The sequence below is a fragment of the Mustela nivalis genome, assembly GCF_964662115.1.
Source record: "Mustela nivalis genome assembly, chromosome: 11".
Lineage (NCBI taxonomy): Eukaryota > Metazoa > Chordata > Mammalia > Carnivora > Mustelidae > Mustela > Mustela nivalis.
In genome coordinates, this window is record NC_139030.1 from 110,161,906 (window position 1) to 110,188,720 (window position 26,815).

General features: G+C 44.3%; 1 protein-coding gene across 4 annotated transcripts in view; it reads right to left on the reverse strand.

Annotated features, from left to right (window-relative positions):
* Positions 1–26,815, reverse strand: part of MYO1B (myosin IB) — a 175,072-nt gene that overhangs the window by 56,580 nt on the left and 91,677 nt on the right. For all 4 annotated transcript variants that reach the window (XM_082690485.1, XM_082690486.1, XM_082690487.1 and 1 more), the window contains exons 5-7: positions 19,461–19,565; positions 15,569–15,615; positions 10,404–10,467 (exon numbers count right to left, since the gene is read on the reverse strand). In XM_082690485.1, coding sequence (XP_082546611.1) covers positions 10,404–10,467; positions 15,569–15,615; positions 19,461–19,565 — 216 coding nt within the window. The remainder of the gene's footprint in view (positions 1–10,403; positions 10,468–15,568; positions 15,616–19,460; positions 19,566–26,815) is intronic.

A 26,815-nucleotide genomic window follows, 5' to 3' on the forward strand; every position in this document is an offset into this window, starting at 1 on the left:
TCCAGGAACTTCTCCATGCGTGTTTCTGGAATCCACACTCACATGTAAAGAGGAGGCTAAGGAGAGTTACAAGAGTGCAGATCTGATGAACGAGAAGTCCTAGGGGCCTCCCAATACCCGAGGTCATTTTTAAGAACGAAGAGATGGGCTGCAGGGAAACATAAAATTAAAAAATGAGAACAAAAATACGTAAATTCAAAAATGATAGGAACAGGATGCTCCCGAGTTTTAATTTTCATCTCCAGCCCTCATTTCATTTGGATGACAGCCAGGGCCCTCAAATCACGCATGGAGAGTAACGAAGACTTCACATTTAGCAAAAAGAAAGAAAACAGAAACTGAAAAGCAAGAGTGAGACAAAATTTTGGAAAAAAAAGGGATTGTGTACTATTCACCCTCTTTAAGGACTGCACATTCCAGTTCTAAGTGCACACGGACAAACAAAGCAGAAGACAGAATAAGAAGGAGAGACAAAAACGCAGGATGACTGTACTTATTAGAATACGACCAAGGCCCCTGGGGGTTCTAGGGGTCCGGACACAGTTTTATGAGACTGACGCGCTACCTACTGCGCTAATGAGGCACCTCGGACACAGTTTTAGAAGGAAAAAACCCACAGAGCGTGAGCAGATTCTTCACTGGGAAGCTAATCTTTAGAGGAAATTCCTCAAGTCTAGAAGTAACTCAACTGCATGGAGAGTACAAACACGCGGCAGTTCACGTCACCTGCTAAGCCCAGATCCTTCGGTCGGGTCACGCACTGCTCACCCGCTTTGTGCACCGGAAACGGTCCGGAAACGCACCCAGCACCCGTTACAAATATGAAGACCTTCTTCTTCGTGGCCTACGAGGGTCACATGCGCTCTGCTTCCCCCACCACCCAAACCAACAGGAGCAGCCCTTTCCAAGGGGGGATGCCCCTATAGGTCCTCAAGAGAGAGCAGGAGATCGGGGTGAGGGAGGCAGAATGACCACGCATCTGGGTCAGAGCCCACATCCCCCAGGCTCTTCCCACAGCACGAGGCGTGCTGCTGCACTCCTTGCAGGCAGCGGGCTGCACACCTTGCAGGCAGCGGGCTGCCCTCTGTTTCCCAGGGGCACCTCCATCATGAGGACAAACAACTGATCGACGGCACTTATCCAGTCACATTCCAACAAGCCAACCGTGGGACACGCAATGATGCCCGCGAAGCACGGCAGGGCCCCACTGTGCAAGAGCCACACACGGGCCGGCCTCAGGTTTGGCACTTTCTGAACAAATGCTCACAGAGAGTGGAGAGTCTGAAACGGCAGTGCTGGAAGATTCAGCAGACAACAGCCGCCAGGTGAAAATAAAGTACTTGTGTGTGCACAGCGTGGAAAGGAATGCTGGCCAATGTACTTCTTGAACCACACATGCTGATATCATCAGCGAGGACGATCACATTCAAAGGTGAAGCTAATACGATGTGTGTCCCTAAGGAAAGGTGCAGAGGGGAGGAGGAAGGGAGCTTTCACTGACCTTCTGCTAGGCACTGGGTGCTTTTCATTCATTATCATATTCGGCCCCAAACACGGGCCCTGAGGTGGGATTTGAAATTCCTGTTTTACAGATGAGAAAACGAGGCTCACAACACATTGCTACCAAGTGACAGAGCCAGAATTCAAAGCTTTAGGCGACTAAGATACCACATTTATGCTGTTTGCACTTTTCCAGCAATAAGAATGCAAAACGCATAAATACTAGGAAAGGCTGTACTTTACATAAAATGTATGACTTCACTTAAGCACCCCAATCACAAAATGTGAAACCTTTTATTACAAAGCAGTTGAAGGTTTTAGCACCTAAAAAGCTTTGTCTATTTCTCTAGAGCCTCCCATGTCTTGATGATCTTTCTCTTATGTTACAAGCTTTCAGGTTGCAGAGTAATCAGGGAAAAGGTTTGCCCCAAAACAATTTACTAATGTTTAAAACCATTCCTCATTCATTTTTAATGGGCATGCAGCAACATAATCTAAGAGTGTGAAGCCGTATCAAATAATTACTCAAAGTACAGAACACACAGAGACTTGCCACCTGACCATTTTAATTCACTGAACATTCCCCTGAATTAGTCAGTGCAAACATGGGGTCAGCCTTCTCTTTGGTTTTCCATGCTTCTGCCACCACTGACTGAGCCTCTGCTAACAAGATCCAGTAAAGAAGAGCGCAGGATATGCGGACTATTTAGTACAGAAGAGAGGATAAGTCTCTGTGTGTACCAATGCAGACACATATCCCCTCTCAAAATATAAATTTAAGTTCATATTAAATTTCATTTCAACTTAAGTTTTAGGGCAGAAGATAAACCTATTAAGCCATTCGAAAGGAGAAAACCAACGGATGGGAACAGAGAAACTCTGGAATCAGAACTTCCCCACCTACCCCACCACACCACTACCACCTGACTGTTACCAGAACCAGGCCATCCCTCGGGGCTTTCTGAGTTTTGACTAATTATCAGCGAGCTGAGGGCGGGGACATGTGCCCATGCACAGCATAGGCCGATCTCATGGTACTGGATGGGAAAGGAGTAAATGTCCATGTATGCACCTGCTGGAAAAGGAAGTCTTTTAATTGGCAAAGGGATAGTAAGAAGATAAAGTAGAGGTTGGGAAGAAAAAAACTTAACATTACTGTGGAACATAACAGATTAAAGACTGGATAGTTTATCCAATTTATTTCATGTATAGTCTCCCCTCATGGAAAGAAAGAAAGAAAGAAAAAGAAAGAGTGGGCCCAAGCCCAAGGCTTAAGGAATAATCAGCTTGGTCTCCGTTTTGCCCGAAGACCAGAATGACAACAGAAGCGCCAGGATGCACGACTCTGTCCAAGCCCCAAAGATCCTGTGCTCCTCTCCTGCTGCTCAGAGATAACTATAATAGAAATAGGTGTTTGAGCAGCATTTTGGCCTTTCCAATCAATTTATGCCCCTTCTTTGCTGCATTTAGCAGTAACGATGGGCCCGCGATCTCAAGTTACTAGTGGGTTAGTGAGCACAGCCCACGGCAGTTTCAGTGCAAAATGGACAAGAGCTGAAGTCTGCTTACGTACGAGGGCATCGGTGCCAAAGCCGACCCTCGACTTTTTCTGGAAATAGACAACAAAACCCTCAAGATTTACAATCAGAAAGTTTCACTAAGAACAAATTTCAAAGTCAAAAAGATGGGGTGGGGGGGCCTGGGTGGCTCAGTTGGTTAAACATCTATCTGCCTTCGGCTCAGGTCGTAACGGGATCGAGCCCCACATCCAGCTCCCTGTTCTGCGGGGAACCTGCTTCTCCCTCTCCTTCCCGTTTGTACTCTGTCTCTCTCTCATGAATGAATGAATGAATGAATGATTAATACCACCTTAAAAAAAAAAGACGGGGCGAAGGTCTTACAAAGCTCTCACTGTGCATGTTTGTTACGGTGAACCCGCGCCCCTGTGAACAGTTGCCGGGTCTGGGCCTGGCGAGGAGCTCCATCTACCCGCCGGTCACTGGCCTTGGGGCATGTGAACCACCTAGCAAGCTGCGATGTTACAATTTTCCCTTACCTCCACTGCCACATGGGAATTTTTGAGAAATCAGCTTCAAGTTTTACTCAAAAGTCAGTATCCTAAAGTTACAAAATCAGCGCTAAAGATAGTTGGACCTGCTCCATGAGAAGCTGTGAAAAGGCGTCTGGTGTCTGCACATGAAACATTAACCAGGGCTTTAAAACCCAGGGAAAACTGGGCTTGTTACTTACCTAACTAGCTAATGTTATCCATTAGGATCTGTTTATATACATAGAGTATATACATATATATATGTATTTTCACAACAGAGTTCTTCCTAACACAAATTTAATATTTATAAAAATTTACTCATACATGTACAGATCTGAATCTAAAATTCCACACCCAATCCTGAAATAAAATTAATGAAATATAGCCCATGATATCATATTATTAGATATACTATCCCATTAACTTAGATATATTTAACATCTGATGTCTTCTGTATTTGTATATGATCTTGTTTAGAGGTAAACATATAGTCTTTTTTCACAGTAAACATATTTTTGTAATAGGAAAACCACGAAAGTAAAATTGAGACGAATGAAAGCATCAATTTTGATTACAAAGCCACCCTCTACAGAGTAACAGAATTGCTCTTTGAAATTTGTTTTCTTGCTATGGATACTTCCCAACCAATGGTGGATTATTTCTGTCTTCTGAGTATCAATGCGCTCTGAATACAGAAGCACTGAGAGAGCCCCGCCCTATGTTACAAACTAGACAATGCAATGTCTTCATTTCTGGTGAATTTCGATCCCGAAGAAGACAGATTAAAAACAGACATTGTTTATTGATGTGTGTTCCTTAGCTTTTGAGAAGGGACTCATGTTTGGATAGTCTGCACCATTACCTCGATCTCTACATATTCTCAGAAAACAAAGCAGTGCAGAGTTCCCTTTAGAAAGCGTTACAGGCCGTTTTGCCCCTAACTTGTCATCAATAACATGAAAGATATGACATAAAAGGAAAAACAAAACTATAAATCTCAAACCATTTAAAAGAGCAAAATTATATTCCATATCCTACAAATGGCAGGGTTGTGTCACATATAAACATGTCAGGAGACAGATAGCACATAAGAGTGTGTGCCGACTGGATCATAAATTCCACAGAGATACAGACGAGGAATTCAGAGATCTGCTCCATCCCCCATCTGCCCTGTGAGGGGCTGGTTGCTTCCTCCTGCTCTCCTGATTCCTGGTGGGACGATCTCAGTTTAACTCCCGAGCCTCTCTCAGCCCCTTACTCCCTTCTTACCTGGGCGGGAGGAAGGACGTCTCTGAGTCGGGAGGATGACAGAGGGAAATGACCAGGTGTATACCGTCCGGCCCTCTAGGCCCCCACACTGCACTCGCATTCAGCTCTGCTCGCCAGTGTGGTCTACGATAACTGGGGCCATGCACACGCAGAGAGGCCAGAGGCTGCCTGATTCTGTCAATGCCGGCCTAACTGTCAGGCTGCCAGAGGACTTCCTGAGGATCCTCCCAGAGGACTCACACCTTCTTGGAAGAGAAACCAGATGCCACTTTCTCCAGCCTTGACTAATGGTAATAAAGCTGCTTCTTCTCCAGCTTGATTCCTGTGTCTACTTCTCAGGATGCCACACTGGGTGGGGGAAAGTAGATTACCCATTACACCAATGGGTCAGTTAGTTCTTGCTGCATAACAAACTGTCCCGACACTTGGCCGCTCAGAATGACACCGTTGATTAGTTCATGAGTCTGAGCTTCAGCTTGGTAGTTCTGGTGTGAGCCAGCCCAGCTGACCTCTCCTGGACGTGCTCATCAGCTCGTGACCGGCAGCTGGCTGATCTCAGGTGCCCTCATTCCTAAATCTGGGGGTTCCCTTCATGTTGTCTCTCACCATCCAGCGGCCTCGCCTAGGTTTGTTCACATGGTGTTAAGGACGGTGTTCCCAAGAGGAGCACGAGATAACAAGCTCCAACATGTAACCAACTTTTAAGTCTCCTGCTGTGCCTTGTCTAATAATTGTTCTATGGACCAAAATAAATCCCATGGCTGAACTCTTGAGGCACTGAGACAGAGGGCTACCCAAGGGTGTAGACACAAGGGGACCATTATTGTGACCATTTCTGAAGACAATCCTTCATATTGTGGCTGTTTAAAATGAAACGGTCACAAATTATTTGATACTCTTCCCACTGAGTGGTGGAATCTTTGTGCTCCACCGTGACTCTGGGAAAGCTTGTGCCAATTTTGACTTAACAGAACATAGCAGAAGTGACACTGTCTGATCTCCCAGGCTACTGCAGGCTTCCTCTTGGTTCTCTGTCAGGCTGTTTCCTCTTGGAACATTCTCTCTCAGAACCTAGCCAACTGTAAGAAACCCAAACCACATGGAACTACATACAGGTTGCTCTAGTCAACAGTCTGAACTCAGCACATGCTTTGAATCATCCTAGCCCAGGAACCTGGTATGTGACATAGGATGATAAAGCTTCCAGAAGACTCCAGCATTCATACACGTAAGTCACCCCCAGCCATATGTCTTCTCTGCTAAAGCCCCATATATCATGGAGATAAGCCAACCCTACTGTGCCCCACCGGAATTCTTGGCCCACAGTATCCAACAGGATTTAAGAGAGCCATTGTTTGATCCTATTAAGTTTGGGGTGGTTTAATGGGCCATAATAATAGGGGGATCATACACTAACTTCATCACTTGCTTTCCTTCATTATTCACAAGATATTATTTCTTTCAAGCTGAAAAGAGAAGGCAGTGACAGATGAAGTCTGAATACCAATAATTCTGCTGTCTTTCTGGGATTTAGAAAAAGCATTTTAAAATGATTAGCATAGAATATTCAGACATATAAAATAAATCAGTCATGGGGATGTACTGTGTAGCATATCAAGTATAATTAGTAATACTCTGCTGCATATTCCAAAGTTGCTAAGAGAGTAGACCTTAAAAGTTCTCGTTGCAAGAAAAAAAAGTTCCTCCAACTATGAATGGTGATGGATGGTAACCAGACTTATTATGGTGATGGTTCTGCAATGTATACAAATACAAAACCATGATGTTGTGCACCTGAAACTCACATCATGCTGCACATAAACTACACTTCAATGAAAATTGTTTTAAATGTTCAGATAAAATTATCCAATAAGGCAAAAGTTTTATTTCTCAATAAAGTTTTCTACGTCGCAGTTATGTCACTTATTATTCATTGTGTACTTGTGTAGGTACTAATAGTTCAAGAAACATATTGCAGGAGTCAGACACTATTTTTGTTGCTGTCATTCAACAAAGACCCACACAAACTAAATCTCTGTCCTTATAGAACATATATTTGGCAAGGCGCTGGAGACCATAAACACGTAAGTATATAATAATGAAAAAAAAGCCAACATTTATTCATTGTTTACTAGGTACCTGGCACCATTACAAGCACTTCAGATGTAAACAAATAATTTATACCTTTTCATAACCCTGTAAAATCAGTCCTATTATTACCCCATTTTGAAGACCAGCAAAACGAGTCCTTTGCTGTCTTGTTTAGACATTTAAAACCCTGTGGAAGAGTTACTTATGCAAGTCTTCTACTATGCATTTAGGTATGCCCCAAATAATGGAGCAGGGAAAGGGAGGGCTTGCCTACACACCACCAATTCCAGCCCCATCAGCATTTACTGAGCACTTACTGTGTATCGGGTGTCCCACTAGGCTCTGGATATACCACCATGAACAGGAAAGCCGTACCTCCTGCCTAAACCGGAAGGACAGGTATATAGGCACACCTAAAATCAGAAGCCTTTTTCACAGCATTTCTGCCTCCGTGCTGTTCTCTTTTTAGGACATAAGATCCCTACAGACTTGTACCACGTTTTCTCCACAGTGAAAACTACCATCAAGTGCCACAGCCATCAGAAAGTGCCTGCAACTATAAATCAAGGCAACAGGTGTCCAAGGTGTCCAGCTCAGAGCGTGAGGCCCCAAATCCTCAAATACAAACGCACATATCTTATGAGACTTATAAGCATTAACAAAGTAGCAGCAGTATTATCTCACAGAACCCAATACCTGCTAGATGTGTTCCCCATTTTATCTTCTCTACGGACGTGTGCATGCCATTTTCTATTTCCGCTACACCCCTGGCCGAAGGAGACCAACCTCAGGGATATACGGTTAGCAGGTGAAGTCCAGACTCTTTTCCAGCATACCTCTTTTAGAAAGAGAGAGAAAAGTCCCTGGGCTTTCTCTTTCTCTTCTACTTACTGGGAGCCCAGCTGGCTTGACTGATCACGTGTCTTCTTCCAGGTGATCAGTACAACTGACAATGATCAATGCTGTTACTACACGGCTGCTAGAAACTGAGGCAAAATACACTTCCCACAATACGGCAAATCCTTTCTTCTTTTCTAGACTCCAAGAGGCTGACTTTTGGCAGTGTGGAGAACAAGAACGGGTCTGCCCATTGCTCTACACCCTTGAAGCCAGCAGCCTGCAACTCCCACTGACCACCCATGAGTCAGTCCTATATCTACATAGGGTGAAATTTCCTGCTCTCACTGTGAACGTATTCCTTTCATTCCCAAAGCAAAGGGTACTCTAAAATACAGGGTGTTCCCACTACCACAAATTTCCATATAATTTCGTTGTGGGAATAAATGGTAACGAACACCATATGAAATCCATTCATGATGATATTTTAATCTTAACTGGAAAAGAACAGAGTGTTTAATATTTATTCTCCATGGATACTGCAAGAATTAGTTAAGGGGCAGGAAGGCATTTGTACTTGGAACTTAAACTTTGAAATGTAAGACCCAAGTTATTTTCTAATACTTAAAGTAATCCTTACATATTTTCCTAGAGTCCTCAAAAGCAGTTTTGATTCAATCATTCCACAATGTTTAGATGCATTACCTCATTTTAAAACAGTGTATTAAAATAATAAGGAGAGCTAATCCCTCTTGCAAAAAGTAAGTGCTAACGACTTACGAGTATCTTTCAGAATAAAAGCTAATCCTTCGTCAAAATGGCGTCTTAAAACTGAGGCCCACCTCTTTCCTCACACTTGATCATTAGCTGCCCCAAAACCATGCAGGAAGCTTGGCGGGGTGATCCTTGGTGCTCTGAGTTACGTCAAACACGGTGTGCAGGAGAGCTTTTCCTTCCATATTTGACACATAACCTAGGCAGAACCACCCCAGGCAATTTCATTTCATAATAAAGCTTTCTCTTCAAATTTCTCGAATAATTATATATTTTTACAAATATGGCTAATCCCAAAGCATGGCACCATGCAGAAACGAAAATGGAAAATTAAACTATTTAAGAATTACAGAAGAGTGGAAACAGGAAGAACCACAGAATTCATCCAGTTCAATCCCACTGTTTCAGAGATGAAGACACTCTAGCCCTAGATTTCTCTATGAATTGTTTTAAAAACTTAAAAAAAAGTCAGCTGCATACTTGCTCCAAATCACTTAAAACACTGATTTTCCAATGGCAGTCCTCTATTTCTAGAGTTCATCAGCAAAGATCTCAGGGGCCCCCTGGGGGCAGAGGGCTTCTGGCTACTCATCTTCAACTACGTCAGATCTTGTTTTCTCTATTTCCTCTTTGGGGTTCAGCATGAAATTTCATTTGAAGAAGGAATGCCACTGCTTTACCAAATCTAATAAGCACCGCTTTAGATACCTGAGCCAATCTATTATTTTCTTTCTAATGCAAACTTAAGATTTTTTTTCGATCCCATCAGCACCACTGGGTGGTGAGGAGGCCAGAGGTGATGGGAGATTCCATGGTGTGGCTTCAAGAATCGCAGGAGAATTCAAGAGGATGACTAGGCTGTGGTTCCAGGAGGAAATGCACAAACCCTAGGATGTCATATTCGATCTTCTAAACAATCAACCACAAAATCAACATGAACAGAAACAGGGCAGGCTACACTAAGTGCAGGTCCAAAGTGCTGGTGACGGCCATTTTTACAAATACCATCACGCCCACTTTAGAAAACTGGACCTCAGCTCAGAAGACTCACCCGACACTGTTCATTTTTTCAGCTTTGACAAGAACATTTCATTTCCATAACCACCAATCACGACTAAAGGAGACAAATCTGTCTTTCTACCTACCAGGTTTATCACATTTCAATGATGTAAATATACCAAGACAAAAAAAACTTCCCAAAATAAATTGTGAAATACAGGTCTACTCATTTTGTTGAGTATATGTTACCCAAAAAGTTACTAAAAAGTTATCAAATTAAAATAAACTATTTATATTTCATTTTTAATCATAAAATAATTTTGTTAAAGAAAATAACCACTGGAGGATCCTTTATTAATGAATTGACTTAAAAACCTACAGAATATAAAATACAGTTGGACTAATTCTTATTCATTTAGCAAACCTTTAAAGATTTGCAATGGTAAAGACTTAAGTGATATTTATTTATTCATTTTATTGTGTTATGTTAGTCACCATAAAATCTAGTCACATCTAGGAGGGGCACTTGGGTGGCTCAGTTGGTTAAGCCTCCAGCTCCTGATTTCAGCTCAGGTCATGATCCCAGGGTCATGAGATCAAGCCCTGTGTAGGGTTCTGCGCTCAGCAGGGAGTCTGTTTTATGTTCTCTCTCCCTCTCCCTCCACCACCCACTCATGCACGTGCTCGCTCTCTCTCCCTCAAAAAAAAAAAAAAGATTTAGGAATTATAAAACAATCTGTAATCATAGTCTAACATAGTCTGAAACACATTATCTAAGAAAAAGAAATTGTAGTGTTATGCTTATCTCTTAAAGACTCAGGTATCTAAAATATTCTAATACATGTTTTGAACTTCTTGAAAAGGATTCAAGGAAAATACTCACAGTTACTTATCACTCCTCCCAGTGGATCGCCTTTAAAATCAAATTCAATATCCATATATTTGCCCTGCCAAAGAAAGATTTCGTGAGTTTTCAAGTTCACCTCAAAATAGTCAGTGTATCTTCTTAAAGAATAGCATGCTAAGCCCTTCATACATTTGTTTAAATGTAATTAACACATAATTTATGTAACCATGAGGCAAAACAATATGCCTCCATAAATAATTCATACTAAGTACCACATTAGCTAACATATCATGTTGCTAATTCAGGAACAGATGCTCTTAGCCAGCATGTGACTTTTTCATTTCAGATACCTGTTTCAAGTGTCTAAAGAGTGTGTGTGTATTCAAAAATTAAAACTGGGAAAAGTTAAGTATTCCTTGTTTATGCACTAGTTGGGAATATAAATTATTTCATTTTTATAAGCAAAATGTGTTTTAAGCCATGGCTAGAAACTCCAAGTATACTGGACAGTGGACAAAATGGAACACATAAAGTCCTATTTTTGTGTCCACTCAAATCAAATGCATGATTATATGTTGTAAATGATCTGGAATTAAAGACTGATCATTATTACTCTCTGTGGCTTTTGATCTAGATTATACAGCAATAGACATATCCCAGGTTCCTATTACACTTTATAGATAGTATCGTTACACACAGAAACACACATGGAGTTTCATACAGTGACTTTTAAAGAATTGGCCTATAACTGTCTAGTTAAAGAGTAACAGGCATTAACTGAATAAACCAGACAGCTGGTTTTTGTTTGAAAATGGTGTGTTGGTCTAATAAGTGGTCTTTCCTTTTGTTTCATGTTCTACTTCAGTAAGAGTCACATAGATGGCTTGTAAATAAGTCTCCCAAAGAATGACTACTTTAATGCCTTCTATTTTCAAAATAATAGTAGAGGGTCAGAAACGTGATCAGAGGGCTCTCAATCAACAGTGCAGTCTGTGACTTTTCACTAGCTTATACATGCTCTCTTGCCTTTCCTTTATTGTCAAGGGTCACCTGGCCCTTTTAAAAGTCTTCTCTCATTTATTAAGCAAATGTCTATCGAACATTTCTTAGATACTAATGTAGGCACAAGGAAAAGCAAGGCATCGTTCCTGCCCTCAAGGAAGTTCCAGCACCAGGGGAGTGGAGCCAGATAAACAGGACATTACTGTGCACGGAAACATATTCTACAGTGGGGCAGGATGCTATGCACCAAGAACAGGAGACAAAAGTTGAGGTCGGCCCTAGATCAAACGTGAAGTATCAGGGTTAAGACAGGGAGCAAGGAGGCGAGAGAGCAGGGAGGAGTGGCCCTACGAACAGGCATCTGTGAGGCTGGTGAGGGAGGCTGGCACACCTCATGGCACCGAGACACTTTCTTGACAGCAAAGTCCTGTCATTAAAGATTTCTTAATAAGAAGCCATGATCAGACCTGCGTATTTACAAGATCACCCTAGGTAACGTGGGATGGATTGGAAAGGAGTAAAACCAGAGTCGACAGGAGGCGGCAGGAGTCACGGGAGAAATGCTGATGGCTTTGAGCAGGAGTCCGCAAAATCGGGAAGAGTAAGCGAGCTGAGAGCTCCGAGAGTCACCATGACGGATCCCGGGTGCATGTAGGCTTTAAAGAAAGGAGGGCAGTGATTAGAAAGTCCAGGAATGTGGCCCAGGCAAGCGAGTAGATAGCTGTGCTCTCCACGCTGGCAGGGACAGCAGCAGTGCAGCAGCCACAAAGGAAGGTGAAAGAGTAACGTCACAGGAGAGTCAGAGGTTGACCACAGGAGAGGGGGTGATTTTGATGGAAGGTGCTTCCTGACACAGGAAGTAACCAGATCAGAGCGCAGGCGGAGCGATCAGCAAAAGATGCGTGACAGGAGGGTGTCTCTACGGATTCTGGCACAGGTGAGGCCCCAAAGCTGAGGATGCAGATGAGGAGGAGGAGTGAGGTGATGACGACAATGACCTCCAGGAAGTAACAACTTGCCCTCCGTTGAGAGTAAGGGATGGGATGGGGGTCTGCGGACAGTACCGAAAACCCGTGCAAAGTGGGAAAGGAAGCTGACCCGGGATAAACGAAAGGACAGCGCTGACAATTCAGGTGACCTTGGAGCGGAATTCTCCTCATTAGCTCATCATGAGTCTACTCAGAGAAGACCAATGCCTCCCACTACCTAGAAAATAAAGGCTAAGACCATGAGCCTGATGATATTCCAAGCCTCCAGGTGAGGCCCCGAACCATCTCTCCAGGCCTTTGGCCCACAGCTCCCTTCACAGACCCTCTCGTCCAGCCCCTGACTGGGACAGGAGCAGGCCCTCTCTGGTCTCTATCCTCCGCTTCCCCACGCCAGCTCCTCCTGCTTTCTACTCAATTTTGGCACATTTCAATCTTACAGGCCCACTCAGAACTGTCCCCTGCCCCAGACTCCTCCAGCTTCGCTATTCGGAATGTCCATAAAGCTATGTTGGGAACTTACTATTTTCTGCCTTGTGTTATAATTATTTTTGAACAAGTCCATTTTTTATGACTTGTTTATAAGCGTCTTAAAAATATTCATTCATCAGTGTTTTCTGAGTCTCTACTCTGACGCCAGGCACTCTTCTAGGTCTTGGGGTCCCCACAGTGACCAAGGCCGAGCGACTTGCTCCCATGGCTTCTCCTCTCTAAGGTCCATGATCAGAGAGAGACAGAGAAGGTGAATCTAATCATTCCAGAGCCTAAGGAACGCCCGAAAAAAGTAAAAGCACGATGAAGTCAGAGTCTAGAAAAGGCATCAGGAAGTGACGTTTGAGGTGAGACCTAAATGACGCGAGGCGGTGGCCACGCGGAGACCTGGACGCGAGCACATCACGCAGAAAGACCAGCAACTTCGAGGATCTGAGGCAAGCCGGCGCTCAGCAGCCCTGCCCATCGCAAAGGCCGTGCTGCGAGGCCAGGCAGGCCAGGGCCCGGAGCAGGCCGCAGCTCGCGCCGGCAGGCAGGGGAGGCTTCGGGAGGGGCCTCCGGTGCACGCCAGGGGCAGGGGGAGCCACTGAGGGCTTTCAGCTTGTAAAGACCGTTCCGGATGCCAGCAGGGAACGGTCTGTCGGCCGCAAGAGGAGACGCGGGGAGACCCATGCTGAATTAACTATTAAAAAAAAAAAAAAAGGAAAGAAAAAGAAACCAAACCCCCAATCAGAGATTTCAAACAAACGAATACTTCCGACGGGCTTTTTTATTGCTCCGAATGAAAGGTTCGTAATGGAATTTCCGGGCCCTCTGCGCGCTCCTCGCTGGGCTCTCTGCAGACAGGACGGGTCCTCGGGGCTCCCTCGTCTCTCCTCTTCCCCGCCCTGAAGCCGTGGTTGCGAAGAGCCACTTCCACCGTCTTACGGGTCTCTTTTCAGCAGAAGTTCCGTATGTGGAACTAGAGGGACTTGGGGCAGGGCGCCCTGCGGGGCCGCCCCAGACCGCGGGCCGGGTACGGCGGCAGCCGCGGGCGCGCACAGCTACCCCGCGGCGCCGAGCAGCTCCTCGGACACACGCGGGTTCGGGGCGCGGAACGCGGCCTGCAGAGACCCGCGCCACGCACGGCGCCACGCACGGCGCAGCAGCGGCTGTGAACGCCGCAGAGTCGATCGAGTGACGGCGCGGACGGGGGAGGTCGCGGGTCCAGGCGCCGGCGAGCAAGCAGAGGAGTTCCTGAGAACCCGGCTGAAAGGATTCGGCCTCTGGCCACGCGGTCACCGCCCGCCCCGACACCCGCTAAGGGGACCTCTCGGAGTCACTCGTTAAGGCCAGTCACCCGCCAAGCCTTTCACTAGGTCTCAGACCCCACCCGAGGGCCGGTCTCCCGCATTTTTACAGTCTACAGACTAAACCTATTTAGACATTTTCTAAGCGTACGTGTATAACCTGCAAACAGCAAAAAAAAGAAACAGGCCCCATAAAGGAGCTCAATCGCTTGGAAGGACTCCTATCTGCCCGCACCCGCTTCTGTTTCCGTCATGAGATCAGCCCGTCCGCACGACAGGAAAGGGCACTGCTCAAACCCGCGTAACCACGGGCGGCGCTGATCCCACGGAAAATCTCACAGCCTGGAGCCAGGAGCCTCCGCCTCCCACTTCCCAGGCTACCAGAACCGCCGCTACCTGGGTCACGGTCCTGCCTTGAGCACTGGACGGCGCTCACGAGAGAAAAGCCAAAAGCGCGACAGAAAGACGTGACGGGGAGAAAGGGGGAGGGGTGTCTGGCAGAGAAGCACCAAAACCTCCCCAAATCGTCCCAAGGAACGTATATGAGGAAACTGCTTATAAAATAAATAACCTTTTATGAAATTTATAAGATTGGTTAAACCCTACAAGAAAGGGGCCAATTTCGAAACGTCCCCATCACGGTCAACTCCCTTCCCGGCGGCCATCAGGTAGCGTCCGGGTCTCCACAAAAACGACAGGCAGGACGGCGCATGCTCAGCTGGGGAGACCACAGCGGGCCTCCGAGCGCGGGGCATGCCGGGGAGAGCCGAGCGCGGGGCATGCCGGGGAGAGCCGAGCGCGGGGCATGCCGGGGAGAGCCGAGCGCGGGGCATGCCGGGGAGAGCCGGGAGATGAAGCCAGGAAGGCGTGTCTTCTGCCCTCAGCACTTTTCGAGTGAACCAAACTCGAAACCTCAATTAGCAGCAGTTTTTACTATTACTACTACTGGTATTACTGGTACAACTAGTACTACTAGTACCTCCTCCCCACCTCCTGCCAAGGGTCAAATCTAATGATTCGCCTCTGTGAGGTTTCAGCGGACCCTTGCGTGGCTCCTCGTCCCACGGGATGAAGGGCAGAGCCGTAGTTTTTCCTCCCTTCCCCGTCACCGCGGACTCCTAACTGTGCTTCCTAAATTTAGCCAAAACTCAGACGAGTGAAGAGCTCTTCCGAAGACTCCTTTCCACAGCCCTCGGAATTCGGTGGGTGACAGATGACGAAGTACGAAAGAAAAGGCTATCACTCCAAAAAGAATTAAAAAGAAAAATCCCAGAAAGCAGAAAATAGTTCTTAGAGAACGTTCGGTGTCTCAACAGCAGCGCGTTCTTATTTTCCAAATGTGTGTATTAAGAAATACTAAACATCTACTGGTTGTTTAAACACACATGAGCTAAATATTAGTGTTAGCACTTACGCTTATACAAATACTTACAAATCTAGAGGAGTTGTCGTTCCTTACAGTCTTGGCATTTCCAAAAGCTATGAAGAAAGAAACAGATGCATGGGTAAGATTGACAGAAAAATCACTTCAAGCAGAAATCTAAAGCAAATGGAATATTTGATAGCTATAAATCCTAGAAAATACAACTTGTAGCAGTGACATTTCTGTCCAAGCTTCCCATCGAAACATACTGAGTGCAAGTCTTAAGAAAGCTTCCATGTCTTTTCACAGGTTCATAGAAAAAGAGTCATTCCTACGATTTGTGGAATTTTTTCAAATATTACTATAAATGTAATCTTGTCTAATCAAATACCTTTTACTGTTTTAAGAGAAGTCAGTTGGGTGTACAGCAAGTAAGCCTTGTATTCTCCACCATTATTATCGGTGTAAATATGATTATTTCAGAAATGACTACTTAATATTATCAAAGGCTTCATGGAACTTGATGAGGTTTCCAGATGGAAAAAGGCACACGAAATGTTAAATTATCTAATTAATTTTAAAATAAAGCCACTAAAATGTGATTACATATGTAACTGTGAAATACAGAAAGAGTAAGAGATCTGGAAACAAACAATTTCCAATAGGCTAAAAATACTACATAGTTTCTTTAGCTTATCCCCTCAAACCTAAGTGAAACTTTCCAGAAAAGAAACAAAATCAAACTGGCGCATAATGCAGAATCCAAGTTTATTCCAAACTGAGCTGCTGTGAGGAGCTGAGTCTCCCACAGGAGTCCCTTTTAAGAAACTGAGGGCACCTAAGTACCATGAGTAAGGCCATCCTATCCCAGGGACAGAATGTTCCTCTTCAATGTAGATATTTCATGGTGTCATAAAGAAAAAGGTCTGTTTCACCAAGCTTGTGCACAAAGTAGGGGCAAATTAATCTAGGCCACCATAGTAGAAAATTAAGTGGAATAAATATAAGACTATATATAAGGAGGAAGGACCCCTGTTTGATGCTTTAGAAGGAGCCCATCAGTGTACCCCAGACCTCGATGTGCAAACCAGTCACCCAAAGATCTTGTTCAATGGGTCTAGGGATGGTCATGAAATTTTGCATTTCTCCCAATACTCCCCACCCCACCGACCCTGTTACTAGGATCCCTGGGCCAGCTGCAGCTCACAAGGACTGAAATAATGTGGCAACCAGAAAAATGAACCTTGAGATTAAGAGGCCAGGCATCAAATCCCTGGAGGCCTCCATAACTTCATAAATTAAACAGAGGGAACATTCTAGTAAAGAAGCTCAAATGATTACTAAGGGCTAAAGGCTGATCCAGGTTTTGAAAGCAGTCACGTGATCAAGGCACGACAGTGGGTTTCTGTCGATGTTCACTTGGGATATTCAGTAGCCAAACCCGATGCATTGTATTTCTCCTTAGCTGGCTTTTTTACGGTTTTGATTTTTTAAAAATAGTTGGTCCCAGCTCAGTTCAGTTGAAATTTACAAAGTCTACACAAGGAAATTTCTCTGTATCAGCGATTAGGCCTGGGAGGGGTGCAGTGTGGTAGGTCCCTCATGCCAAATTCTCTCCTTAGTAGAAAAGTCAACTGAGAGACTCTACGGAGTGCAGAAACATGCACACAGGAAATACTAAAAAAGGATGCTTACTGAAAAGGCTCACATCATCCTCTAGCTCCGCCGCCAGCTAAGAGGTTTCAACAAATGCAACCCTGAAAATGCAGTGTTGCCCCAACGGTCATGAAGACCATGACATTTCTCATGTTTTCACAGGCTAGTCTTCCTGGTGGGTGTGAACATGCTGGGGGTCCAAGTTAACTAACTTGCGTAGCCTCGAAGTCCAACTTGAGATGCTGATGCATAAAAGACAGTTTACTGTGGCTTGAAGGTCAAGGGCAAGTGAAGGAATTGCTTCAAAAAAACTTTATTCAGGGCGCCATTTGCACGCCATAAACCATCTTTTCATCAAACAAATCTCAGTTGCACGCACACAGCTCTAAACACTAAAGTCTTTTATTGTGGGCCACGGAATCAAAAACAAGTGTTTCATTATAGAACACTTGAGACACATTCCTCAATTGTTTTTTTAAGCTCATTGTTCTCAATGTTCATTTACAGTAGCAGTTCCAGTTAAAAAGTAAAACATTCCCATAAAAGATAATACATGCCCACAGCAGACATTTCTTCCATTTCCTGCACTGGGGCCTAGTTCCAAATACCATCAAATAAAGGGCCAAATTCTCATCGCAGATGCGAGAGCATTCCACAGTCCTTCTCTAGATCGCAGCATTCTTAAAATAAGCATATACAGAAATACACGTACAGCGCCCTAACTCAAAAGCAAAAGACAAACAAAACAAAAAGTGAAATACTGGGGCAATAAAATGAAGATACAGCACTTTCTATAATAGCTTCCTTCGTCATTAAGGTGCCAAAGGGGACAAAAAGATTGGGAACAATGGCATAGATGTTTCAGCCTTTGCTTTTTGCAAGTTAGAGTATTTTCACTTGTCTTATCTAACTATCTGGGGGATGAAGGAGGGGCTAGGTCTAGGTAACACGGGCAGCAGAGTTCTGTCCTTCCACACTGGGGGGGCAACCTACTCACCCCAAAGCAGCTCTGTTTCAATCACCATTAAATCTTGACCTTCCATGACCTTGAATAAAGAGCTAAACTACTCTTCTAGACCAAAGACTCTAATCAGGGCTGGTCCTGACTCTGCCCTACCAGGGACATTTGGAAGCGTCCAGACACATTTTCAATTATTACCAACCAGGGGCAGGGGTGCCTTTGGCAACCAGTGGGAAGAGGCTACAGATGTGGGTAAACATCTCATGAGGGAGGCACAGGACAGCACTCCACAGCGGAGATTCATCCAGTCCGAAATGGGGTCGAGAAACCCTACCCTACCCCAATGACTGCACAAGTGACAATAAAGACAGGCTTATAATATAAAGCAAAACTAAGGGCTTGCCATCAATAGGGAAAGGCTGACTTCCTGTTTCCGAAGGCAAAGAATGGTTAATGCCTATGGTTTCTGCCAACCTCCATGGCATTAGGGGGACTCACCTCTGGCTTTTTCTGATGGTGCTATGGACTGCATGTGTATGTCCCCCACCAATTTTTATGTTGAAGTCCTAACCCCAGTGTGACTGTATTTAGAGCTGGGGCCCTTGGAAAGTAATGAGAGTTCTATGAGGTCATGAACCAACGAGGGTTCCTGCCCCCACCCACCACACACAAAGAACAGGTCATGTGATCATATAGCAAGATGGTGGCTACCTGTAAGCCAAGAGACCTCCCTTGCCAGCATCTTCACTGAAGGCTTCTGAGCCTCCAGAAGAGTAAGAAAATAAATTTCTGTGATTTAAGGCAACTGGCCTATGGTATTTTGTTAGAGCAGCCCAAGCTAGCTAACACAGATGGCCAACCACGGAATCTGAACTCCAAAGTCAGGTTTAGGCTTTCTGGGACCCTGAAAAAGACTGTCCTTTAGGTGTTTTTCTGGCATGGCCTTTCTGACAACAGAAATAAGCAGCCAGAGTTGTTACCTGAACGATAGACTAGCACGGCACTCACACGGCACCTTTTCTCCCAGTTCTTCTAGCCATCAAATCAAATGCAAATGTCAAGTGATTATTTTTAGGCAAAATTAGAGTGATTCAAAGAAAAATCGAAAGGGAAAAAAAATGAACATAAGCAGGAAAGCTCCTTTTAGATGAGTGAACTCTTTCCTCCTTTAAGCACCTGAAGGCAAGAGTTCTTACGACAGAGCTCATTTGCTCAGCATGTCTGGGCCTGAAGCCTCCTTCTTTCCCGGCTCCCCTCAGCCCCACTTCCAGCCCACCAGACGAGCTCTGCGAACTAGATCCATTGTACGAGTCACACTGACCCGAGGCACACAGGAAATCCTACCTTCCAGGACTGGGTTGGACTGTAAAAGCTGTTCTTTGACTTGGTTCACTTCTGCTCCTTTTCCACAAACGGCTGCTACGTAGGACATAACAAGCTTGCTGGCCTCTGTGAATGAACAGAGATCATACCGATAAATCAGACAGACACCGGGAAACAAATTCTTGAGGAAGGAAATAGGGTACAGGGTGCAGAAGATCCACTCATAATGCTTTCGAATGGCTTCGTACCCGAGACCAAATAGTGTTGAGGAAAGCTTTTAACATACGTGTGCTTTCCACCAGTCAGAACGGCTAAAATTAACAACCCAGGAAACAACAGGTGTTGGTGAGGATGCAACAAAGGGGAACCCTCCTACACTGCTGGTAGGGACGCAAGCTGGTGCAGTCACTCTGGAAAACAGCATGGAGGTTCCTCATGAAGTTAAAAACAGAACAACCTTACGACCCAGCAACTGCATTACTACGTATTTCCCAAAGGACAGAGAAACCCTGAATTGAAGGGGCACGTGCATCCTGATGTTTACAGCAGCAGTGTCCACAACAGCCTAATTGTGGAGAGAGCCCAAGTGTCCACTGACAGACGAATGGATAAAGAAGATGAGGTGTATACACCCAACGGAATATTATTTGGCCATCAAAAATAATCAAATCTTGCCATTTTGCAATGACGTGCATGGAACTGGAGAGTATTATGCTGAGTGAAATAAGTCAGTCAGGGAAAGACAACTACCACATGATTTCACTTGTATGTGGAATCTAAGAAACAAAACAAATGATCATGGGGGGGAAAGAGAAAGGAAAACCAAGACACAGTCTCTTAACTACAGAAAACAAAGTGACGGTCACCAGAGGGCATGGGGCTTAGGTGACAGGGATTAAGGAGTGAACATGTTGTAATGGGCACTGGGTATTGTATCGAAGTGTTGAATCACTAAATTCTCTACCTAAAACTAATATTGTGTGTTAACTGGAATCTAAATAAAAACCAAAAAAAAGAAAAAAATTTTTTAAGTATTTATGCTTTCTACTCAATGACATGTCATTAATTCAGATGTAATAGGAATGGTGCTTAAAGATTAGCACCAGGATGAAAAAAAAAAAATGTGCTGCGTAATATAGCCAATAACATATCCGGAGAATGATCTTCTTAAAGCAATCACTCACACATAATTACAGTATTATACACAGATAATTCCAGCTAAAAATAAGCTGGTAACCTGGTAACCTGGGTAGCTTTACGGAAGTATTTTTAAAGCTTAAAAGAACTGTCCTTGTCAAAAATACTTTCTAAATCAAACCAGTTTGCTCACAACTACACTAAATTAGTTACTTTTCAGCTCAACTGAAAAACTAAGCGGCTAATGTAAGAATTCAGTCCTTCTTCAGGACATAGTTGTTTCCAAAGGTTTCACCGGTAACTCTGAAAGGTAAGCTGCTAAAAGTAGACGGCCGCCCGAGGCACACAAAGAATTCTTAGCTCAAAGGCAGGCAAGATTTGGTTTGGTGGTTTTGTCTGCTGGTTTCCATGAGCCCTTGTCCCCTCTCAGCACCTGCCTCTTAGGACCTGAGCTTCGGAGTACTGCCTTCCAAGGAATAATAGATATTCAGGGAAAATGAGGTCCAAAGTCAAATGAATTAGAAGAAGTGAAATAGGTTTCTTTTTAAAGGGCTTCTGGGAGGATCCTGTATGTGGCAGAATTCTAGAAAAGGCTCTAGAATGCTATACTTCCCAGACAGGTCAGCCATGGAACCTGTTTCTCATTGAGTTGTCCTTGCCCTGATTTTCCATAACCAGGGAAGGGCTCGACGGTTAACTGTCGGCAGAATTGAACTCTCACCTTCATTTGGGCAGTCGAGGTAGGGAGACTCATTACAAATCTTTCTTTCTCTAAAGTCTGTGCACGGGTATCACCGTCTGAGAGCAAGAAGCCTTCCTCAGAGCTGAGTGCGAATCCCTCTGCCCACAGTCACAAGGGCGCAGATCCCAACACTGCCATTTCTCACAGAGACCTTCAGGGAACTTCCAGTCCCACTGCCCGCCCCAAAAAAGTAATAAACGAGCAACTGGAATGCCACCTTGGGCACACGGCCCGACCCTTGCTTTAGGGCTTTACAGCAACCCTGAAGCATTGACTAAATGAGCCACTGAGCACCAAGAATCTACATAACGTCACATACGGTTCTCCAAGCCTGACACAGGAGCAAATAGGGTATAGGGGGAGGTAACAATCCCACGGAGCTCTGAGAAACGAGGTGGGAGGCTGGGTACTTCGGCAGCTCAGTCCTCCAATGTGCTTTCTGGGTAATGGAAATGAGTCCTCGCAGGTTCTCTGGTGGTCTCTTTTCTGTTGTCTGTGACTTTCTATGGCTGATTTCTGTTGTCTCCTTTTAGGGACTGCAAATGAGAAGTGCCAATCTTTTCATTTTTGTGATTCCCTTCCTCCCTCCCTTCATACAGCTTCCACTGTGTGACGTTTCCTCAGTGCATTTCCCATGGTCCCCAGGGTTTCAGTGTCTAAAAGCTGGTGAATTATATATGGGCAAAGAGTTTACATGCTTTCACATGTCATTCAACTTCCTGGCGCCACAATTCCCTATCCATGGGTCTGCGCTAGAACTCTTCTTCTGGTCACCTCAGAATGTTTCTTTCTCAGCTCTCTGGCTTTCAAGTCCAGGTGAGGCTCCCCCCCCCCCCACAGGAAAGTCCCGGCATGCTGTGCTGTTGGTCTCCAACTCTGGGCCACCTCTCCTGAGTTACCCACACATCCCGACTCCGCAGTCCGGCCTCTGAAGCAACTCATCCCCAGGCCTGCTTTCTCACCACTCCACCTTCTCACAGGCACTCCGCTCCCCACCCTCTCCTCCAGCTTCACATGTTATCATATCCCTGACGAGAACATCTGGCCTTTCTACCCATTATACTATGACAACAGTGAAGCATTTATAAGCACAATAATGGTCTCAGATAGTGGCAAATACACACACACACACACACACTTTAGGTGAAAAGATAAGTTTCATTTTAGGTAAACTGACAATAAATATCAAAAGTCCAGGCCAACCTGTTTTGCTTATTCCAGTGACTATGGGCCTCAAACTTCAGACACATAATGATGCTGAGATCTGGAAATTCTGTTCTGGACTAGGATGGACTCACAGACAAAATGCTGGGCGTGGGGTGGGGGTGGGGGCAGGAATCAACTGAGAATCAACATTCTCTGGCAGCTGCTGGAATTGATTTGGCCTCTAAGAGACTTTTAATGGCCAGTATGAAAAGAGTCAGTTTTCTCAGTGTCAAGCCTGTTAAAAACGGTCTAAGGAGGGGCGCCCGGGTGGCTCAATGGGTTAGGCCTGTGCCTTTGGCTTGGCTCATGGTCCCGGGGTCCTAGGATCGAGCCCTGCATCGGGCTCTCTGCTCAGCGGGTAGACTGCTTCCCCCCACGCCCCCTCTCTGCCTACTTGTGATCTCTGTCAAGTAAATAAATAAAATCTTTTAAAAAAAATGGTACAAGGAGCAGATCTTTAGGAATTCGGATTGAACTTATATCTGGCTGTTAAAGTGCATATAATCCCACATATCTATGGAGATAGAAAGAGGGAGTTAACCTGGTTGAAATTAGGAGTGATTTTTATTAACTTTATAATCTATTTAAGTAATTCAAATAAAATTCTTTTTTTTTTTTTAAGATTTTATTCATTTATTTGACAGACAGAGATCACAAGTAGGCAGAGAGGCAGGCAGAGAGAGAGAGAGGAGGAAGCAAGCTCCCCGTTGAGCAGAGAGCCTGATGCAGGGCTCAATCCTAGGACCCTGAGATCATGACCTGAGCCGAAGGCAGAGGCTTAATCCACTGAGCCACCCAGGCGCCCCTCAAATAAAATTCTTAAATATAGTTCAAGGATACTTATTCCCAAGTTGTTAAAAAGTTTGTAACATTCGATTCTTCAGTATCTTCAGGAAATCTAATCCTGGATTCATTTTGATAATTCATTTCTGGAAGCCAGGATTAAGACTAGTTTTCTTTCAACAGTCTCATTATCTTAAAGAGACAACTCTCATAAGTTTTTTCCCCTGACATAATACTTGACCTTTAACTTAAGCATCTCAGGAGATACTCGCTGCTTTAGACACGGAAGTAGAACAGTGAGGATAAGCCGCAAGGTCCAACACAGCTCAGAGACTGTTCTTGTAATGTTGCACCATACTGGAAACAGGAGATAATAGTTATCTCAAGAAGCTTTCTGCTTCATTTCCTTTTGGCTCTTCTGTGCTAAAGTTCAAATAAATTTTTAACTTTATTCAAGTATTTAGATACTTATCCAAATCAAAACCTCATGTAATGACCTCTATGAATGAAATATATTTCTAAGAATCAAGAATTATCATCTTCCGTATTTCAAAGTCCAGCTTTTGGATTATATTGACTGTTATAGAAACCAACTAAACATGACCTTGGCAATCACAGCACACAATTATAAGCACTTTCCAAAACAACACTCTTGAACAGACTGTGGACTGGTGACAATGCCTCTCATGTACATTGTAAAAATAGAAAAACGATTCTACTTGAGACAAAAAGGTGTATTCTTCATGTGTACTCAAATCTTTGAAAAGCACAGCTGGTTTAGACCTAAGAACACCGGGATTTAAAATTGGCAAAACATAACAGCATTTGCTTAGAATCAAATCTTAGTTCATCATTTTCTCTCTTATAGATAGTACACATATGTGAATTTATGTACACGTATATGTTTGAATGTAACGTGAATCCTAAAATTCATCAACAGACAAAAAAAATATTAAGTTTTCCAAGTAAAAGTGTTTTCTCTTCTCCCCAGAAAATGGTAGAACATCCAGGGTTTAACAGAGAGTCTGGGCCATGGGCAAACGGTGGTCACCCAATACTTCCAAATCAGAGTGCCTAGATCAGAATTCATCCCAACAAAGAACAGACAGGGGTTACAGAAGGTAGATTCTGGGCATTTTAAATTCCTGATAAGGGAAAAATGAGAACTAATTTAACTCCATATTCTCTGGTACCGTGTAAAGGATTGTGAACAATATATATCATGTTGTTATGCAATTATTACATAATCCTATAATCCCATAGCAGTGTTTTTTATGAAAGAAAGCACTGCAAAGTAGCAGAAGGTGAATGACAAGGAAAAACAAACATTTCCGTGAACAACAAACAGGATGGGAAACTGCTGCTAAGACAGTAAAAACGGTCTTACTGTGCGTGTTAACTGAGCAGGCTCACAGTATTAGGAAAAATGCCCAAAACGTATGGCTCTAAGCAAGGCTTATTCGCATTTTCTTCACAGAACGCATAAATGTATCCAGGAGTTAAAGGCATCTGTGTATTCATTCAATGCCTTCCATGCCCTGTACAGATCATACAATACACACATGTATGTCATGCAGCAAATACAGCCACACACGTACACACATACACATACTGACATATTTATCTGCTTCTATACTTCTCTCTCCCCTTGGTTAAACTATCCAAGATTTTCCAGGTGCCCAGGTGGGTAAGTAGGTTGAACTTCTGCCTTCAGCTCAGGCCACGGGGATCCCATGTCCTGGGAATGAGCCCCACCTCAGGCTCCCTGCTCAGCGGGGAGCCGCTTCTCCCTCTCACTCTGCCCCTCCCTATGCTCATGCTTCCCCCGCCCCAAATAAATAAATAGAATCTAAAAACAAAAAAATCCAAGTTTTTTTAGGGACTGCACTTATAAGGGTCTCACAGTCCAGAGACCTGAAGGGTAAGACTGCCTAAATCAATGAGGCCTCCTTTGGGTACAATGAAAGACGGATTCTGCAACATAGAGGAACAGGCTTTCTAGCAGCCGCAGTCTACAAGGCCGTGTAGTAAGCCAGCTGCACCATCTCCAAATTCATCAGACAGGTGGCCTTAAACTGCTCCAGTCATGGTACAAAAAGCCTGGGTCTCACAAGAAATGCAGCATTTACTCCAAGAGGAGTCCTGAGGGCTGTGTTTTTACCAAAATACAACACTATGTACGAGCTGCTTCTGAAAGTTGGCCACGAGATCCCTGATAATTAATATAAAACATGTGGATCAAGAGAGGCCTTTCTCACACGGGGAAGAAACAAAACAAAAGCCCACTCTCTTCCGGGCTTCCATGTGCTTAGCTGCTCTGCTTCCCTAGGACACCGCTGTAAGGAGACGTCAAGTTGTACAAGGTCATTTGGGGTTCAAAACCAAAGGTCTTAATGAGCACGGCAGGCTTCACAACAGCCTTAGCAGATAGCTAGAGAGTTCCCAGACACCGATGTTACTGTAAAATTAGAAACCAAAGAATTTATACCATTTCCTTAGGACAGGATCATCTTCGCAGACCCACAGATTTATTCTGATGTCTTTGAAAAAATGCCGTTCTCATGGGTCCTTCATGTTCTGCCTACCCTGCTCCCGTCAGCGCTTGAATGATTCTCCACAAACTATCTGTATTCACAATAGTGAATTCTGAGTTCACTGCCTAAAAATACTTGGGCACTTTTATGAGGCATGATGAATTTTTTATTCAGCACAGCAATAATGAATTAAATAGGACCCCAAAGGACTCAAAGAGTTCACGCCTCTCCCTGAGCGCCCACATTACAGAAGCACACGGCAGAAGACTATCTCCACTGCTTAAGGCCAATAACATCATCATCTGCCAAGGGGGTTTACAACCTCGTTAAATTAATTACTTCTTGTAAAGTAAGCCCTCTGATCCTGCAGGGTAGTCCTGTATAAGCTACCAGGAAAGGTTCTTACCGAAAAGAGATACTGTGAGCAAACCATTCAGCACATTCTGAACCCTCCATAAATGTCACTGTTCTTCTTTCATTTAATCACCAACAAAATCTTTAGTAACGATATTAACTCAAAAACAATTTCAGTGGACAACATAATGCGCCATTGCAAGTGGCCTGGCATCCCTCCTCCCCACAGAACTGACGAAACCCCCTCCCAATTCCTCCCCTGACCATGCCGCCATCTCCATATTGTTTTCCATCATTTCATTTTCCCGTAAGTAATCTCCATGGAACGGAGACATTAATCAACACACAAATTCTATGCTTGATCACATGGAGAGTCTAATGACAAAAGCATTAATAAAACCTGAGGCAACTTTTGTATCCCTGTTTTTGAAATGAAAGAAAAGTAGAAAAAGATGGAATAAGTAAGTGAAGCACGAAATGTCCCTGGAGAGAGAGAGAAGGCAGGAGATGCTGCTGGGATCCATAAATGAACAGGAAGAACTTACCAGCAGCAACCAGAGAGTAACTGAGCAGATATTCTAGAACGGCAGCTCTCACTCAGGACGAGGGTCCACTTCCCA